At 39.1% G+C, this 20,962-nt stretch overlaps 1 protein-coding gene across 10 annotated transcripts in view; it reads left to right on the forward strand.

The window, feature by feature from the left end:
• FMN1 (formin 1) overlaps positions 1-20,962 on the forward strand; it is a 437,062-nt gene that overhangs the window by 381,871 nt on the left and 34,229 nt on the right. For 8 of the 10 annotated variants that reach the window (XM_081050121.1, XM_081050127.1, XM_081050132.1 and 5 more), the window contains one exon: positions 1,041-9,685. The exons of the other annotated variants lie outside the window; for them this stretch is intronic. In XM_081050121.1, the coding sequence (XP_080906247.1) occupies positions 1,041-1,085 (45 nt within the window). In that variant the 3' untranslated portion in view covers positions 1,086-9,685. Of the gene's footprint in view, positions 1-1,040; positions 9,686-20,962 lie in introns of those variants that run through there. 10 annotated transcript variants of the gene reach the window in all.

Raw genomic sequence — 20,962 nt, forward strand, 5'->3', positions numbered from 1 at the left:
ACTCAGCCCTGTGGACAAAGGGGAACAGTGGGCTTACTCTGGCATTCTTTTATAGGTAACCCGGTGGTGAGCAAGCTCCCAGTTGTGATCCTCTACTTGTTAGGGTTGTTTGTCTTGTTGTATGTTTGTTTGAGGGGGAATTAAAGAAGAGCTTGTACACCGATTCCAGATTCAATATCACAAGTCAGGAATGGGATCCAAACTCAGGATGGGTGTTCAAAAATCATCAACTCAAGTTTATGTCCAGGCCAATATAGTAATTCACTGCAATGTCACATGTCACAGATCATAAGCAGGTGAGGATCCATCCTCAAAGGGCTTGTCCCCACATCTGCTCTTCCTATTTCTTTTTCAGCCTCCTATTTGCCCGCCCCTAAGCAGACACACCCATCCTCACTGTGTTTAATGTATTTACTTCTCTAAAGTCCTAGAAACAGGAAGCCATCCATGTTTCTGTTTCATGCACTCTACTTTATTTTTCCATCATGCCAGCAGGCTTACCTATCCTTCCCCATTAGAAGGCTGTCCCTGGGGAGGAAGCTTAGGGAGAACAGAGCATGGAGCTCCATGGTCAAATGGGAGCTCCTGCCCTTGTGCATAGACTGAATCTGGTCATCTTCCATTTTGATTTTCCATATCTAGACTCTCTAGAGGTAATTTCTTGAGCATTCCCTAATTCCATCAGTAGGCCACAGGTGGGGCTAGGAGGAGTCTTTGAGGAACACTGCAGGTTAACACCTCCATCACAGAACAACAGCGTGGCATGAGAAAGGCTGGTGTTTTAGATGAATATACTTGGTTGACTGTTCATTTTGGTTTGCTGGTTATTCGTTTTGGTTGTTTTTTGGAGGGTACGGGTGATAGATTGGCAGGAACAAGTTTCAGGAAAGGAGGACAGAGATACTCTCATTTGTTGGGTGTTTGGTACAACTCTATTCAGCATTCTAGACCAAAATTTGAGAAATTTATCAAAATTTGCGCATGGTGAAAATTTAGAAAAAAAGAGAAAGAATAAACTCATGTTTCTTCTCAAACAACAGAAAGAAAGACTGCGTCAGAAGGAAGCCAGTGTGTCCACCAACTAAAACAGACACCTGAAAATGTTGATAGCAAGACGGGCAGTACCTTGCGTGATCCAACAGCAGTGCTGCAGGGAGTTCCTGAAAGATACGTTACTGTTTGTTTTGCTCATCGCTTCCTGAGCTCATCTGCAATGAGCATCCCGTGCCTTCTTAAAGAAGCCCCTTGTTAAGCCACAGAAACAATGAAAACCTGCCTAAGGGAACATCGCAGGAGTATTTGATAGTTGTTTCTTGTAAAGGTCCTAAGTTCACCTTGTTTAAGACCAGAAGAAACACCAAGATTTTCCAATTTTTTTAAACTATGGAGATTTCAAGCTTTCTAGTCCAAGCTTGATACATGTAAATCTGTGACAGAAGAAAAGCGTCTTTATGACAGTTGCCTTGAGAGAGTTCACACTGCTGGTTTAATTAGTATTCTTAATTTAATTAGTATTCTTGCCCTAATTGCAGCAAGATCTTAAAGCATTGTTCTCGCCAAAAATGTTGAAACTTACCAAAACTGTGTTTTAAGAAGTCCAAGACAATGTATTTCCCAGACAAGAGACATGGTTATTTTCTTGTTGTTGTTCATGTAACAAAAAGGAAAGAAAATGGAATTATACATGGGTGGAGAAGGGGTTAAGTAGCCATAAACTTCATCCTGGAGAACAAACTATGATAAGGGAATTGACATCCGCTGTTACGTAAGACCCAGTCTTTTGTTTTTATATCAGTTCATTACGGTTTCCTGAATCAGCAGATTCTCCACCCCTTCGCCCAGAAGAACCAGTGATACATCAACAAGGACAGACTTGCAGTCAAAGCAACTGCTTGGACAAGTGACCCAGTGACAGAGCACATTTCACATTTCAGAACGTTCGTGAATGACATGTTGACGTGCAGCTGAGCCCTATGTCATGTTCTGGGACTGTGTGTGGCTGGACTGTTCCCTCTAACCCCAGCAGGCGGTTTCCATACAGGAGAGCAAATGCTATTCGTAGTCTTTACCATGACCTTGACTGACCAGCATGTGACAAAGGGTGAAGCAGGGGTCTTTGAGGTCTGAAAAATTAAGGGCAGAAAAAAAGTTTTCTGCATCCAAATACAAGGAATGTAATTACATTAATATTAAACTTTGAGTAGAATAGCATGCATAGGCAGCTTTATCAGATCCTGGCAGCTGATATGACCATTGCCCCTTGAGTAGCAAGGGAAATTATCTTGTGAGGGCAGAAGAGGGGCTGGGGGTGAATTGAGAATGGGATCAAAGAGTATCATTGGACATTGAAGGGAGAAAGGTCCGAGCTTTCACCTCCAGTTGGTGGAGGACAGTGTAGAAAAGGACAACAAACTTCAAACCCTTCTCGATCTGGCTGTGGTGTATGGCCTACCCCTTACGCCAAGATCTTTCCAGAACCTCTCAACTTATCAGGTGCCTGAGTTTCTACCCAGGAAATGCCTGCCAGTTATCAGCCCTCTCAGGGACCTCATAATAGATTCAGCTAATTGGAGCAGCACCGTAGCCTAATATCATGCCTATCTTGGGAATTAAGAATGCCCAGTCAGGATCAAATCAAGTCTCTGAAGCCATATTCTTGCAGGTGCTACCCACCTTTTCTAACAATTCAAAAGAAAGGAATATAGTAACATAGATGGTTTTGTTTTGTTTTTTCAATTCAAAATAGAAGGATGGGACAAGTAAAATAGAAAAGCTAGTAAGGAACTTACATGACTGAAAGAAGGTGCTTGTGAGCAAGAAGCTTTTCATCCTGCTTTCTTATAGTGTTTTGTCATTTTCACTTAACCGTGAAGAAAACCTAAGGAATTCATCGATTTAAAACAAATTCCACTTACAGCCATCCTGGGCTCTGTGACATTCCTTCTAGTATTATCACTCAAAAGAAAAGGGCCTGTTTTGCCAAAGCCTTGGGAATCAACTTAGAATTCAGTGAGACCAACATCAGTGTAGATCCTCATGGTCCTTACAGACTTGACGGGAGACAGCAGCAGGTGTCTTTCCATGAAGCCACTGTCATACAGTTCAGGTCCTGAAGTAGGGTGCTCACAAACTAAATCACTGACGAGAAGCAAGACTGTCATTTTGGCCGCATAATCCTGTAAGAACAAGCTCTCAGGGAACCCGTGCTGAAGAATCATGGGTGGAAATATTTAACTTGAGAGTTAGATAAATGTAGCCCACGTTGGATTTCATCCTCATGGACGGACTAGAAATTAGCAGTAAAATAACTATTTCTAAAGAGTGAAATTTGCCTGCCTCTGTTCAGGAAACCTAATGATTTTGTAAAAGTAGTCAAATATATTAATAGTATGTCAGTATATTAGACAGCAGGGCAGGCTTTCCATTATTTTCACCCAGTTTGAATCCTGCCTTATGTATTTGGATGCCCCCTCCCAGGTCCACACGTGTACTGGATTGTTGACACAGTCTTCATTTCCAGCTTAGGTTGATACTCAGTAAAGATTCACAAGAGTTTCAAGGTGGGCCATCTAAAACAACCTGGAGACCTTTAAAATGATTCCTCTAAAATGCATGCTGAGATTGTGTTAAATGCAACAGATGTCTCTAAATTTTTCATGGAGAGGAAGTAGTTGGGGTACCACTTAGCAGCTTAGGCATAAGAGGCAAGCATGGTTTAAGTGGGTGTTCTAAGCACAGCCATCCCTGAACAAGAGTGAGAGTGACCAGGATTGCTTCTCTGTGTTTAACGAGACTCTCACTCCTGCCTTACTAGTCAGATGCTGAGAAATCTTAAATTAGAAACAACATCTTTTCTTCCTAGCTAAGATTCATTAAATCTGAGAGTACAGTTGGATAGCAACTCAGATTCTTGCATCATCCGCAAGCACACAAGTATGCCATATATTACACCAGAGCATGATATAAAAATGTTAGGTAAAAAACACAGCAGACCTGCTAGGTGTCAAAAACCGGGTTAGAAGATGGTGTGCTGTATGGCTTTTAACCCAAGAAGAGGCAACTTACCGGGGAGAAAAAAGGGGAAAGTGTGGCCAAGCAGAAATGAATGGCTATGATGGTGGAGCCCCCATGGTGACAGGTGATGGATCTGCTGCCCAACAGTTGCCCTTTGAATACTTGAGTTGACGTCCATGATGTCTCTTGAAATACTTGCCACAACCATCTGGGAATTATGGAGGAAGAATTTCTGAAATCTGAAACGTACAGTAAGGAAACCCAGTATTGCTATTACATCTTGAAATGTTGTAGCCAAAACAAATTGGCCCCCTGGTTGAGGACTTGAATGTCAGATTGGGTGCTACCCCTCCCCCTAGTGAGGACAGTAGAAGCTGCACACCACCTGAGCCGCCCTTAGGCAACCCCTTTGTCCATGAGTACCTTAAGGAAAGGCGTTTCCTAAATGAAAAGCTCATACACTGCGACTGGAGAAACTGAAGGAAGGAATAAAACTCTTTGGTGATATTGGGAACCTCCACAAAGATAGTCGTCAGTATGGTTTCTCAATGACCAGGATCGGATGTGGCAGAAGAGGTGTAAGTGCATTTTTGCACATCTCTCCATAGATTATGCTGCCTGCAATGGGGGAATTTTTGTTTTAACTACATTCTGGCTTTCCTGAATGTGATGTTTTCTCATTTCTATTTCTCCTTCTCCCTTGCCTGGTGTCGTGAATGCGGCTCACTGCCTGCCGCAGCACAGGAAACACACCTAGTCAGTGTGTGAAGGGGAATCAGCCACGCAGACCTGCAGTCTCGTTCCCAGTAACCAGACTGTAATGTTGGCAGGGGAGCCTCTTCATTCCCTGACATCCTAAACTGGTCTATTTTGTCATACTCTCCCCTCCACGAAACAAGGTAAAATCAGTTTAGGGCTTTCTGAGTTAAGGAGAGGAAAGAAGTCCAAAAAATAGCTTTTCCCAAAAAATATCTGATCCAAATATCAAATATATGACTTTATGAAGTAGGTTAAATTGTCTTTAAGAATTGCCAGGAAGACTTCTGTCAGATTTGAGCTTCATTTTTCTTTGATCCTGTCTATTCTAAGCAGAAAAAAAAAAAGAAAGGAAGGAAGGAAGGAAGGAAGGAAGGAAGGAAGGAAGGAAGGAAGGAAGGAAGGAAGGAAGGAAGGAAGGAAGGAAGGAAGGAAGGAAGGAAGGAAAGAAAGAAAGAAAGAAAGAAAGAAAGAAAGAAAGAAAGAAAGAAAGAAAGAAAGAAAGAAAGAAAGAAAGAAAGAAAGAAAGAAAGAAAGAAAGAAAAGGCCAAGAGCTAGAACAGAAAATAAAAAGCATCAACAGATTTGGAAACCCACAAATTAGTCTGTTAGTTCCTGAATCACAAAAATCGATATACTGTGAAATCTAATGAGTTTAGTTTTGAAGTTTTTAGCCTTTCCAAAATGCAAATAACTTGTTGGATATATTTCCATTTTCCAGCTGTAGAGAAAAACAATCCAACTGCTTGGAATCTTCTCTATTATTGGTGCAGAAGTCACTTAAAGCAAAGCACCTTCGGAAACATGCCTCAGCATATCTGACTCCTTTAGAGTCACATACCAGTACTTACAATTCCATTAGCAATTGAATCCAGGCATAACTAGGCTCTGTTACATAGCTGAATGTGACTGAGAGGTCCATTTTGTGTCATTTCTGCCCACCCATCAGTTGACACCTTGTTAGAAGCACTGAATGTTAATTTCACAATTCTTCATTTCCCCTCCCAAGCAATGGGCAATCTACGAAACCCTCCAGAGCAATGCTTTGTTGGGTACTAGTGAATTCAAGAAAGTTTTAACATGTAAAACTTGAAGCCAATTCAGTAGTCTTATTTGTTCCAAGACTCTTAACCAACACTGTGATATAAACTTAGCATGTGGGAAATTTGTGTAGTTGAAAACTTACTTGGAAATGTGAAGATGTTAAAATGGCAACTAGCTTACCTGGTTTCTCAAGTCCACATGCAGTTTCTACCAATAAAGAGATTGGGAAGTAAGTCAGGCCCCATTCAGTAGATTGGCTGCCCCCAAATGGACCTTACTGGATTCATTCCCCTTCTAACCCCAGCGCCTCTTCCAACCCCTACCCCCCACACTGTGATAGAAAGTAACTGTGATAGAAAGTAACACAGAGGACCTTTTCCTTCTCCTCCTCCTTTCTCTGATGGTTCACTTTAGACAACAGGTCAAATGAACTCCAGACTTTATTGCATATTACATCTATGAAGTACTTGTTCATTAATTTCTTCTCCAGTCTATGATCTGAGAAAGACTGACTTAATCTAAGATTTTTATATGAAAGTGGTAGCTAAAGCCATTAATTTGTTCTTCTACATTCCACCTATGTTCATATAATTTTCTATTTTTTAAAAATCTTATCTTAATATTAAGAATGTCTCGTCTGTCTCCCTTTCTAAAAGTTTATTCGGATACTTCTGTGGGCTATTTTATTTTTATGTTTTGTGTGAAATTTGATAGCATTGGACTAGCAAAATGCAAATGAGTCGATTGTTTCCAGGAGAAATTCACCTCCAAAGAACTTGGAATTCTTCTCCACGGAATCAACAACCTTCTACCAATCTAGGCTGATTTGTAAGCTGAGAATTTCCCTAAATTCTACCCATGCAGACCCCAAGGGGCTCTCTGTCTTTGAAACTGTGAAAATGCCTTAAAGGAGAATGAATATCTCTCCCCATATATAATGTGAGCTGCCAGTGCATTACACCTAGCTCCTCAACTAAGAGTGTTTTCAGCTTGCATTCACAGTGGTTCGTCAACATCCTGGGCAAAGCTGTACCTACTTTCTTTCATTGTTCTCTTTCAGGGCTTGCTTCCATTCTTGTCATGAAACAACTATATTTTTGTTTATCCATCTGGGTCAGCTTTCCAAAATGAAAGGCTAGTCCCATAGACTACTGAGCATACAGGTAAATTACTGTCTACCTCCCCATATGTGGACAATAGATATATTCAGGAAGGAACAACTCTCTGGGAACTCTTGGGATGAATTTTGGATTCCAGGTGTTTTTCTATGAGATATATAAAAATAGGTATACTCATAGAGCATAAAAAACTTATACTACTCTTCCCAATAAGAGAATAGAAGGAAATTCAAATTATTTACATTTTAGATAGGTTTGAGCTCATTTTCTTCCTTTCTTCTTGGTAGTTTGTCCCTAGCTATAATTTAATTTCTTTACACCTAACCTCCAAGACATAAAGAAGGTGGTCTCAGCCCCACTGAGACTGCACTCTGCATAGTCCTACAAAGACATCCATTTCCTTTGGAAACAAATCCATGAGTGCGGGGGAAACTCTAGTGACACATCTTCTGTCTGCCCAGGGTTACACACATAGGATTTTTAGGTCTACTGGAGGAATAGGTCTACTCCAAATTATTAATTTTGTAATTCTGTAATTCTTCAATTTAATAAGACACAAATAATATTACCCTAATAGGACATGTAATCTTCAAAGAATATAAGCATTAAAAAATGGCATCTCTTTAAAGACACAACTAAGATCCTCCTACAAGTGCAGAAACTTAAAATTAGAGCTTGAATAATTTTTAAGACTCTTTAAAGCAAATATCATTGATTCATTATAGTCTTCCTTTCATTGAGTTCTAATTTAGACTAGTGCGGGAAGCAGCGTGCCCCTGGACTTTGATTTAGGGAATAGTGCTTTGGCCTAGAAAATCAGCACTGGACTGCGTGCCCAGAACCTAAGTGAAATCAGTCAGCATCCTAATAGGAATCAAGCCTAATGGAAATGTAAATTATCTCAAGTCCTTTAAGGTTTAATATTCTTAGCAACACTCTGGACTCTGGACACTGCTTCCTAAAATGCATTAGCCCCGTGCAGTTAGGTGTCTTCATTCTGCCTTGTGAGATTGCAAGCCATGGGATGAGGGAGACGAGTGAAGGACAAAAAGAAGGACAATTTGAATAAGGCCCCGGTGCAGCATTTGGCTGATGTAATGCTTCATGAGGGAGCCGGTGATTTTTGCCATGGTTGTGTCATGGGTGGCCTTTCAATGGGAACTCCATGAATTTGGATTAGGCAAAAACTGGGAGTGCCCAGTATCTCCTAGTGGTCAGTGCCTGACAACGTGCTGGAAAAGCAGGTACCCTAATGTCACTGGCCTATGCTTGCTGAAATAACACCATTAAAGTACAGACTCATTTCCATAGGGTCGGTTGTCATTGGACCTTCCTGTTTTGTCTATGCCTGCCCAAAAGTCATTTTGGTATCCAGCTTCATTTCACTTTGCTCCTTTGAATACCTCTGCTTCCGTTCCCCCTGCCTTCACACCCTGCAGCTATTTTTTTTCTCATATTACCAGTACAGTTTCTCCAGGACACAGCTCTTTTTACCCCTCTCCCTCACAGACAGCCGAATGTCTCCCTGAGCCCTCACTCTCTCCTCTCACACCTTGTGCTCCATTTCCCAGCCCTTTGGACGGGGCACTGTGCTGTCACCGACTGAGACACACTGCTGCGACTGCCTCTTTCTAATGTCAGCGTCACCTCATCACTCAGGCAAAGGGGAAAATCCATAAAAGAAATGGAAAATGCATTTCTTTTTCATTTTATTCTACTTTATTCCAAGAAGGCTGAGGGGAGGTTTGTTCTTGTCCTTCTTGATTTAAATAAAAAATCTCATCGATATTCCTTTAAAACTGCCTAACTGGGACCATTCTTTTGATAAATTATAGATCAGGGCAGGTCACCCACTAGGATGCATAAGACTGAATTTTTGAAGCGCGAAGTAACTTTTCTGTGCTGCTGGACAAATTGACTTAATTCTGTGTAAATATTTTGAATCATAGGCTTTTTATTGCCACTCCACTCTTACTACTACTCATGATTCAAATGTCTACATGAATCAGGATCAGCACGTTGACAATTTGTGGCTGTGTTCAGATCAACAGTAACTGCTAGACTCTTAAAAGCATGTAAAAAAAAAAAGTATAAGCATGTCCCAAATAACCAACAATTGGATGTTCAAAAGCACTGGCTTTTCTGTTCAAGTACATTGGACCCATCTGTAGGTGTAACCTTCTTAAAGGATTTTCAGCAATAATGAAGGCAATTTGAGAAATGGGAAGGCACTTTAAAGACATGAAACCTTACCTTACATGGATATTTTTTAATGTAATAAGCTAATTGGATTCAGGTATTTTTTTCCCTTTAAATTTTTAAAAATATGTATTTCTAATTTGTTTGCATAATTAATTCTGTCAAAGCTGGAAATACTCATTGTTTGAATTTGTAAATGTTATTTGCAACCCAATGAAGTATTTATTTTTAAAAAGAAAAGGTGAAGGAACCAATATTGATTTGTACATAATGAAAATGTGTGTGTGTGTGTGTGTGTGTGTGTGTGTGTGTCCTCCTTGACACTACTTGGTCATTGTATCAAGGGTATTTTTGTACATAATATATATTGGTTAGAAAATGTAGATTGTCTATTCAAAGAATTCTATCTCTGTGATAGATTATATTTATCCTAATCTGTTGATACCTCTGTTAATTTGTTTCAAGAGATAGAACTCTATTTTTTTGGAATTTGCATTCATGGCTTCCAATTGTAAGTATGCTATGGGTATTTTAATAAATCTTGGTTTCATGTCTGTCTGGTGTGCAGTGCAGATTTGTTTTTAGGAGGCATTTAAGAAACTTTTCCAACAGTACTCTAATGTAGAGAATACCTGTCATTTCTAACTTTCATTACTGCCCAAGCTCAGTATTACTACTGAGCTGCAAGAGCTGGGTCAGTCTGTCCATCATTCGTAGATCCGCCCTTCTGCCTTATCCACCCCACCAGCAGTGAGCAACCTAGACAGGCATTCAAGGCCAGCACCAAACAGACAAACCCAGCCAGGCATTGTCTCAGCTTGGCTGACCCAAAATAAATTGCCCAAGACAGGGTGTGTGAGGGAGAACCACAGGGATTGGTGACTTCAAGTTGTGAGTTGGTAAACAATGTACTTAGGGAAACAGAACAGAAATATAATTGTATTCTAGCTCTAAGCACAAGGTACAAATTCTTTTCAAGCAATGTTCTGACACATGCAGGTATTTATGAACAAAAGACTAAAAGACTTTCAGGAGAATACCCTTCTATTTAAATAGAAATGTGACTATTTGTTTTATAATTGCTTCATTTGTGAGTTGTGTTCCCAAATGCCATGCACTCTTGAGTTCTAGAAGTTTACTGAAATATGCCCCAGAGTGAATATAGACAGTTAATGAATAGACATAGCTATTGTCTGAGGAAACATTTCATCGCTAGAAAATCTTCTAAATTATCGAGTTATACAGCTGCAAAAATCTTCAGACATTGGATAAAATCTCCATTTCACAGAGTAAAAACTTCTGAAGTTCCCGGGACTTGACGAAAGTCACGCTCAGTGTTAGTAAACACATCAAGACTCAAATCCAAATCTCGACCCAACTCACTCATCATGTGAAACTCTTCTCTTCTTTAAAATACTCCATTATGGAGAAATGTTCTAGAACTGCTAATTGAAAAGAATGCTCCTACGGGTTTGTAGAAACCATTATTAAAGTTGTGTTCTGAATTACAGCACCTAAGAGAGGATGGGGGCCTGTGTGTCGTAAGGACCTAGGAAATGTATCAGTCACCTCAGGAAGACTCTCCCTTCTGCTCTCACCAAGATTTACTCTCCTTTGCTGAGCATAGTGAAACTTGTTGAATTTATAAGTATACATTTTTTGTCTATTCTTTAAATAGTCCGTGTACATAAGCTGATGGTTCAATGATCAGGCCATAAATTCCCGAGGCTAAATATTCCACTTCAGACTCTAGCTGCCCATTTTCACCTGCCTGTGACGTACGCATGGAAATAAAAGACTTTGAAGCTGACCTACACTGGCCCTGCCTGCGTAGATGCCTGTATCACTTTGGGTGCCTCTGAGTCGGTCTTCTCAAAGTAACACTTGCTTCATGCCCATCATGGTGTGATGATGAATGGCAAGAGAAGGTAACTCTATTAGTTATCAATTGCTGCATAACAAAATACCCCCCAACTAAGTGGATTAAATTAACAATAATCACTTATTTTTCATGGTTTTTTTTAGTTTGAGAAGAGCTCAACTGGACAATTCTCACTTAGAGTTTCATAAAGTTGTAGTAATATGTTCGTTAGGTCTAACAGTCATCTGAAAACTGGAAGGCTTGAGTGGGGCTGGAATATGCACTTCCAAGGTGACTGACTCACTCAGCTGGCAAGTTGGTGCTGGCTCTGGGCTGGGGGCCTTAGCGCCTCTCCACTGGGCTGCTTGAGTGATCCAACATCTACTGCTTTGTTGACCAAGCCTCATAAGTCATATACAATCACTATCATCAGATTCTATTAGCTAAGGCATTTATGAAGTTCTTCCCAGTCTGAGGGGGGGTGAGGCAATAGACCCCACCTCTTGAGGGAGGAATGTGAACACCACATTGTAAGAAGAGCGTGTGAGATGGGAGTTATTGGGACAAAGATCTTTAGATAATACGGTCTGTCCCCGTAGCTTGCCCCATTCTTTCTCTCTGGTCTTTCTCTTTCTTGTTCTTATTTTTGTTCTAACACTAAATTTCAGATTTCTTTTTCAAAATTTTCCCTACTTCTTTTCTCCAAATCTTCCTTCTGTCTGCCTGTATCAGAGTACAGAAATATTTGTCTTGCTCCTCTGAATAGAAAGTGAGGTGTATGCTAATGGGAACTTTGTAAACACCAGTGGAGAAAAGGACTCAAAGGTGTTCCTAGGATTTTACTCCAAAATCACAAGCCTACATTTCTTATCATATGAGTAGCAGAGATGCTGAAGCAGTGTGTTAGCCATAAATGAATAAAATCACACTTTTTCAGTGGGTAGAGTAGAGCGTCCTTTGACTATTATAATACTGTGCAGGTGTTAATACAATGGAATATTACTCAGCCTTAAAAAGGAAGGATTGTCTGACACATGCTACAACATGGATGAACCTTTAAGACACGCTAAGTGAAATGACCCAGTCACAAAAAGCACAAATATTGTATGAGTCCACTTATGTTAAATACATATAGAAGTCAAATTCATAGAGATAGAAAGTAGAATGATGGTTGTCAGGCAGGTGGGGAGAGGGGTGGGAGTTGTGGTATAACTGGTACAGAGTTTTAGTTTGGGATGACAGAAACATTCTGGAGATGAACAGTAATGATGGTTGCACAATTTAAATGTACTCAGTGCCACAGAACTACTTCTATAAACACTTAAAAATGATTTAAATGGTAAATTTTATGTTATGTGTATTTTACCATGATAAAAAAATAATAGTATGTATGAAGGGCTTCCTATATGTCAGGTGCTATATTAAGCACTTTATATGCATTACTTTGGTTAATCCTATTGATACTATAAGGTAAAAATTACTATCCCCATTTTACAGATAAGAAAACTAATGCTTGGAGAAGTTGAAAACTTTCCCGTGCAGTTGGTCAGTGGGGAAACCAGTACTCAGGCACTTCAAATAAACACTCTCAGCCATTATCCTATCTCTAATGTCACAAATAGAATCTGCTGATTTCAGAGAAAGAAGGATATTTAAACGAATATTGTAAGGTCTCAACACCTGGGTAGTCTTAAAGTTTCATTTTTGCAATACAGTAAAAAATTTTCCTTCTAACAAGATGCTTCTTTTTCATACGTTACTGCCCTTTCAAACCTCACCATACTTTTTGTCAAATATCTAACCTGGGAGTATTGGAGCTGCCAGCACTTTTGTAAAAGCCAAAGAAACTAACAGAATGGGTCTATATATTATATCCTTCAAGAAATAACTAATACACACCTTTTAGAATTTTCTTCTTTCTGTAGATGACATGAAGTGGGGCAAGGCAAAAAAGAAAAAAAGAATAGAAATTGGTGAGACCCATATAAGGAATACTGTGAGACTAAGAGAAACAGCCATCTAATGTACCTTTGAGTAGTTATCCTGAAGTAACCTAATCATGAATCAATCTGGAAATATATCTGACAAGGCAAAATAATGTCCTATCCACAGAATAGGATATTTAAACAAAATTGGATCATGTAGTGCTAGAATTTCCCAGAACCTTCTACCTATATTGTGATACGATCATTGCTTCATCTAAGGCCAAGTTGAGACCAAGTTGGACCTCATTTAGAGTTATTTTGAAGATATTTGCTGCTGAAATTAAACTCTTCTTTGGGGAGAGTATTTTGTATTTTCTTCTGCTGTCCAGAACCAAAAGTAAAAGGGGAAAAGAAATCCTTCAAGAAAGAAAATGCTCACCCCCCATTCTTCAAGTTCTACATGACATCAAGAGTTACCAAAGTATTTAATACTTTGTTTGCTCTTCCAAAACTTCCAGCCTAGTTCCAAAGACCAGAATGGTTTGGTCACTTATGAGAAACTATTGTATTTAGGAGGATTTGTCCCACAGAAGAAAAATGTGGGCCTAAGAAGTGAAGAGAGAGTGCTAATCTAGAAATTCAAAGCACCTCTGCTCTTTAGCTTCTGTTTCTGGTTTTGTGTGACTGGTAAGAGAACACTGACCCCACCAAGGGCTCTCCCAGTGGCCATCTTACAGCCTAACAAGATCCTTTCTGACATGAATTTCTCTTCTCTATATCATATTTCCCGAGAATAACACCAGTCTTAAATTAAATTTTGCTCTAAAAGACACATTAGGGCATATTTTCAGGAGATGTCTTATTTTTCCATGTACAACAATCTACATTTATTCAAATACAGTCATGTTATCTTAGTCTGGAACATCATCATAATGTACCAAATGTGTCTGTCTGGCCGATGATCTTAACTGGGGCTTATTTTTGAGGTAGGTCTTCTTTTCAGGGAAACATGGTAGATCCCTATCTAAGACTGAATGGTAACTTAGAGAAAGATCGTCTTCTAAAATACACATTTATTTTACATGCCCTCAAATGAGAAGTCATGACCCTAAGAGAACTGTCAGGGGCAACATGGCATGAGAAAAAGATCATGGGCTTTGAAGTTAGACCAAATCTTATATCCCAGTTTACTAGCCTGCCACTTACTAGCCTGCTGACCTGAAGCAAGTTACAGCATGCTAAAACTCAGCTTTCTCATCTAAAAATGGGGGTAAAAATTATTTCAAACAGATTGCATAAGGTTGCCAAAGGTAAAAACAAATAATGCAGAAATTCCTGATACAAAACAATAAACATTATTTCCTTCTCTCTTATAAGAAAGAAGAACAGTCTCTTATAAGAACAGTCAGTATCACATTTGCTTCTCCTGGGACCATCCCCAGTTGAATTTCACAATGGGAAAGGATTGTCCCTTTTCCTCAACCCAAGCCTTGTCATTTTATTACCTAGTTTTCATGCGAGTTGATTTATTCTGACCCTCCTCATTCCTCTAGAGGTGACACATGCTTTTAGTTCTAGTTATCCTACAACAGTATATTATTTATGTGGACTTACTGCACTTTAATTTCCACATCTGTTTGAACTAGATGATTTTTAAGATCCCTGATTTCTCCATAAGTAGTTATAAGTAGTTTCTCCATAAGTAGTATTATAGAAAGGGCCCTATAAGCCCTTGTCTTTAAGACACACAATATACCAAGGAGGAAACACATCACTAATGAAAATAGATGGGCATTTACAGATAACACATATTAATATTTGAGACTGGGTCACTGAAGTTTAGAGCTGAAGATTGGCTCTTTAGACAGGTGTTTTGAAGAAGATTTTAATAACAAAAAGTATCCTGGCAAGGCAAAAAGAGAGCCTCTATCAGGTAGCAAAATGGCCCATATGAGGAGGCAGTGTAGACAGACTTCCTATGTCCATAGCTGCAGGTAAGTCATAGGATATGACAGGGTGTTCTTTAGGCAGCAGGAATGGGTTTGCATATATACATCCTTACGTCAAATTCGGATTTGGTCTTCACTGAGCACAACTAGAAAAACAGGATAATTTTTTTAAATTTACCTGGAAGACTTTAGGAAAGTCTTTACAAAGTAAAAATTACTGAACTAAGATTTAAAAGAAGATTAAAAACCAGAGATCTAAACATGGTATTTGGTAGTGCTTTCCACCTGGGGATTCTGGAAAAAGATAACTGAGAGGGTAGGCTATGTTTTTGGGAGGCTTGATGTGCAAGGGGGACAAAAGTGGATATTAGGTCCCACTATGTTTAAACCTGATAAAATCCCCTTGTTTTGGGTTAATACAGTGGTTTTCAAACACCAGATGGCATTTGGCAATATCTGGAGACATTTTTTATTGTCATAAATAGGAAGAGGTGCTATTGGCATCTAGTGGGAGGACAGTGAGATACCACTAAACATCATGTAAGGCATAGGACAGCCCCCCATAATAAAGAATTACCCAGCTTAAAATATAAATAGTGCTGAGGTAAGATAATACCAGATTGCCAGTGCTCTCAAGTGCCTGAAACAAACATTAATGAATGCCAACTATAATTTTATATATATAATGTGATGGTTCAGTGTGAGGTCGGAGGGATAGTGGATGGGGGGAGGGGGGTTCACAGTATGAGGGATATAAATGATGAACGTCTAAGTATTACCTTGTTTTGTACACCTGAAACTAATAAATAAATTAATTAATAAAAAAAAAAACAATAAAAATTATTTCTGGAAGAATACAATATCTTAGTTCTGTAAAAACAAACCTTTTTTTTTTTCAAATAAAATGACTGTCACACAAAGATAAACAAGCACATAAGGAGACAACAATCATGAATGAGAATCAATCATAACAATGCTCAGTAAAAGCAAATATGCAGAGGCTCCAGATATTAGAACTATCAGCTTACTATGTTCAAGGAGTAAAAATAAAAGATTGGAAATTTTGGCAGAGAATTGAAATCCACAAAATATTAAAGAGCAGAATTGGGAGAGAAAAATTCTAGAGCTGAAAAATACAATAATCCCATTGAGAATGCAATGGAAGGGTGTAACAGCAAATTAGAAATAATTAAATAGAGAATCAGTGAACTGGAAGGCAAATCAGAAAACAATATCCAAAACAAAACCCACAGAGATGAAAAACTGAAGAGAAGATAAGAAAAGGAGAACACAGTGAGAACAGAAGTAATAAAGCAATATCAACAGAGTTACTGACAGAAGTTTTCAAAACTAAATAAAGATAATAACCAACAGATTCAAGAAGCTGTAAGAAACCCAAGAAATAAATGAAAACAATTCACTCCTAGATACACCACAGTTAAACTTCTGGAAACAGAAACAAAAATAAAGTCTTACAAAGTTAGAGATTTTTAAATAGTACACACAAAAAAAGCTATGAACCATAAAGATTGATAAATTTTCCTATATTAAAACTAAGAGCTTCTCTCATCAAAAGTTATCCTTAAGGCATAGACTGGCAGAAGATATTTGCAATACATATTTCTGGTAAAGGACTCCCATCCAGAAGACATAAAGAATTCCTATACATTCATATGAAAAGACCCCAACAAATATAATAAAAGAATCAACAAGAAACTAGACAAAAGAGGATATCCACATGGCCAATGCATTTAAAAAAAAATACTCAACCTCATCATCAGAGAAGTCTAAATTACAATCACAATGAATTATTACTGTGATTTACTATACACACCAGAATGGTGAAACTAGAAAGGCAGATAATACCCAGCATTAGTGAGGACTTAGGGCAAGGAAATTCTCTTATACTGTTGAAAAGAATGTAAATTGAGATGGCTACTTTAGAAAAATAATTTTGCATTGTCTGCTAAAGCTGAGCAAACACATACATCATGACCTTGCAATTTCACTCTTAGATAAATGCTCAACAAAAGTACATGCATTTTTATACAATGATGCACATACAACAATGTTTATAGCACACTAATGCATAATAGCCAAAATTGGAAATGAGTCAAATTTCCATCAAAAAGTAAAATAAACATATATTGAGATGTGTATTCATATACTAGAATATTTATAGCAATGTGACTGAATGAATGACAGCTACAAATAACATGATTAAGTCTTATCAACAAGGTTGACTGAAAGAAGTCATACATACAAAATAATATGCCAAATGATTCCATTTATATAAAATTTATATAAATATTCTTATTTACATAAGAATAAAGATGGCAGAGTAGGTAAACACTGTTCTTGCCTCCTCTCATGACCACATCAAAATTATAACTAAACTATAGTACAAGCATCATTGAGAATTGCCTACAGTCTGTCTACCTAAACAGAAATTCTACAACTGAGGACATACAGAAGTGACCTCAAAACTGGTAGGAGTGGTGGAGACATGGAACAGGATAGTCCCACACCAATGTGTGGCAGTTAAAAATTGAGAGGTGTATCTTAGATGTGGAGGTCCCCCCTGAGGAGTGAAGGGTCCAAGTCCCACAGCAGTCTCCCCAACCCAGGATTCCAGTGCCAGGAAGAGAAGTCCCCACAACTTCTGGCTGTGAAAAATAACAGAGATTGTAGCTGAGTGAGACAGAGGGCAGCTGCAGTTCCATACCTTCCTCTTAAAGATCATGCTCATGTACTTACTCACTGACAGACTCATTTGCTGTAGGCTCCAGTGCGGAGCAGCAGCTTGAAAGGCTCTAGGGACATACAGGAAGGAACTGCATTGTCTGGTTTCAGGGCAAGGGCTGGAAGAGCAGCTTCCTCCCAGACTGAAGTGTTAGCAGAAGCCATTATTTCTTTGTTGAGCCCTCCCCACCCCTGGTGTGCAGAAGCAGATGGGCACCATGTCTGAGTCTCCATCAGTGGTGCTAATACTCTTCACCCTGCCCTGGTGATTCCTTGAGGCCCAGCCCCACCCAACTTGCAGGCACACCCAAGCTGTTTCCAGTGACATTTCCATGCAAACAGGCTGTCTTGGCTCATGCTACAGCCTTTCCTAAAATCTCTCAAAGGTTCACAAACCCCAAATAAGCAGCATCTGGCTTCAGTGTGCCCTGTAACACTTGTTGAGCAGTCCCAGCCTTGGCACTAAGGGCAGCCAGCTTTGATTCATGGTTTGGCCTCTTGAGGCACCTCTAAGCCCAGTGCAGGCAAATGCCATATGCCAATTGCTTGGTGGCTTACTCCAGGTGGCCTCAGACAGGGCACAGGCTGTGCCTGAACTTTGCCTGCAAAAGAACCCCTCCCAGGAGGTCCCACATCTGGCAGCCTGGTGGCCAGCTTTGGACTGAGCCAGAGCACCACCCAACAGCCTCCTCAAATGACACAGCCAAAGGGCAGACTGAGCAGGCACCAGAGCCCTGCTAAAGCAAATCCTGCTTCTTAGGGCCAGCCTCTGCACAGAAGTGCTTCCACTGTTGTCACAGCCAGTTCTAACAACCAATCAGCACGAGGGTCAATCACTCCCACTGAAATGCAAACAGCAACCAAGATGCAACTATAACAGGAGGGCACACACAACACACATAGGGAACATACCACGAACACCTGGCTAGGGTGACCAGGAAGACTGCACCACTGGGCCCCACAGAACACCTACTACATAAGGTCACACTACAAAGACTGGAAGACATAGCAGCTCTACCTAATATATAGAAACAAACACAGGGAGGCAGCCAAAATGGGGAGACAAAAAACATGTCCCAAATGAAAAAACAGAACAAAGCTCCAGGAAAAGAACTAAACAAAATGGAGACAAGCAATCTACCAGATGCAGAGTTTAAAACACTGTTTATAAGAATACTCGATGATCTCAGGGAGAACTTCAACAAAGAGATAGGAAGCATAAAAATGGAGATAGAAAATATAAAAAAGAACAAGTCAGAAATGAAGAATATAATAACTGAAATAGGAGGTTGGACGATTAAGTTACAAACTTGTTGCGATGATGTTGCTAACCTTTTAAGATATTAGAGAGATTGTTCATTATTAATTTATGCCAACTGGACAAACAGTTAACCAAGTTTATTATTTGGAAGTGCTGAAAATTCTGCATGAAAAAGTTAGACGACCTGAACTTTCCACCAACAATTCATGGCTCTTGCATCAGGACAATGCACCAGCTCACAAGGCACTGTCTGTGAGGAAGTTTTTAGCCAGTAAGCAAGTAAATGTATTGGGACACCCTCCCTACACACCTGATCTGGCTCCCAATGACTTCTTTCTTTACCTGAAGATAAAGGAAATATTGAAAAGAAGACATTTTGATGACATTCGGGACATCAAAGGTAATACAACAACAGCTCTGATGGCCATTCCAGGAAAAGAGTTCCAAAATTGCTTTGAAGGGTAGACTAGGCACTGGCGTCAGTGCACAACTTCCCAAGAGGAGTACTTCAAAGATGACCATAGTGACATTCAGCAATGAGGTATGTAGCACTTTTTCTAGGATGAGTTTTTGAACTTAATTGGCAGACCTCGTATAGAATACATTAGAGGGAATCAACAGTAGATTAGATGAAACAGATGATTGAATCAGTGACTTGGAAAATAAGATAGCAGAAAAGACCCCATTGAAACATCAAAAAAAAGTCAGAAAAAGGAGGAGAGTTTAAGGGGCCTCTGGGACAACATCAAGCATCATAGGGATACCAAAAGGAGAAGAGAGAGAGCAAGGAATCAAAAACCTATTTGAAGAAATAATGACTGAAAAATCCCCTAAACTGGTGAAGGAAATAGACATACAAGCTCAGAAAGCACAGGATCCCAAACGCAATGAACCCAAAGAGGCCCACACCAAGACACATCATAATTAAAATGCCAAAGGTTAAAGACAAAGAGAGAATCTTAAAAGCAGCAAGAGAAAAGCAGATAGTTACCTACCAGGGAGCTCCCATAAGACTGTCAGCTGATTTCTCAACAGAAACTTTGTAGGTCAGAAGGAATTGGCAAGAAATATACAATGTGATTTTAAAAAAAAAGAAGAAACAAAGAAACTACAACCAAGATTACTCTACCTAGCAAAGCTATCATTTAAAATCAGAGGACAGAGAAAGAGCTTCCCAGACAAGAGAAAAACTACAGGAGTTCATCACCACCAAATCAGTATTACAGGAAATGCTAAAGGGACTTCTTTAAGAAGAAGAAAATAAAATTAAAAATGTGAATAATAAAATGGCAATAATTACACATCTATCAACAATTACTTTAAATGTAAATGTATTAAATGCTCCAATCAAAAGGCATAGGGTGGCTGAATGCATAACAGGACTCTTGTATATGCTGCCTACAAGAGATTCACTTCAGATCAAAGACACACACAAACTGAAAGTAAAGGGATGGAAAAGATATTTCATGAAAATGGAAACTAAAAAAACAGCTGGGGTAGCAACACATATACCAGACAAAATAGACTTTAAAACAAAGACTACAAGAAACAAAGAAGGACCCAGTAATTTCACTTTTGGATATTTATCCAAAGAAACCCAAAACACTATTTTGAAGGGACATGTACATTCGTATGTTCATTGCAGCATTATTTACCATAGCCAAGGTATGGAAGAAAACTGTGTGTTCATCAATGGATGAATGGATAAAAAGAGGTGGTACAGATATGGAATGGATTATTTCAGCCATAAAAAAGAATAAAATCTTGCCACTTGCAACAACATAAATGGACTAGAGGGTATTGTGCTAAGTGGAGTAAATCAGACAGAGAAAGACAAGTGCTATATGATTTCACTTATACATTGAATCTAAAGAATAAGATAAACAAACACACAAGACAGAAACAAATTCACAGATACAGAGAACATTTTGAGGGTTGCTAAATGGGAGGGGATTGGGGATGGGTGAAAAGGGGAAGGGATTAAAAAGTACAAACTGGTAGTTACAAAATAGTTATGGGGATGTGGAGTATAGGAACCTCATAAGTTATATAAATGTCTAACCACTATGTTGTACACCTGAAACTAATATTGT

This window comes from Rhinolophus hipposideros (genome assembly GCF_964194185.1).
Source record: "Rhinolophus hipposideros genome assembly, chromosome: 5".
Taxonomy (NCBI): Eukaryota; Metazoa; Chordata; class Mammalia; order Chiroptera; family Rhinolophidae; genus Rhinolophus; species Rhinolophus hipposideros.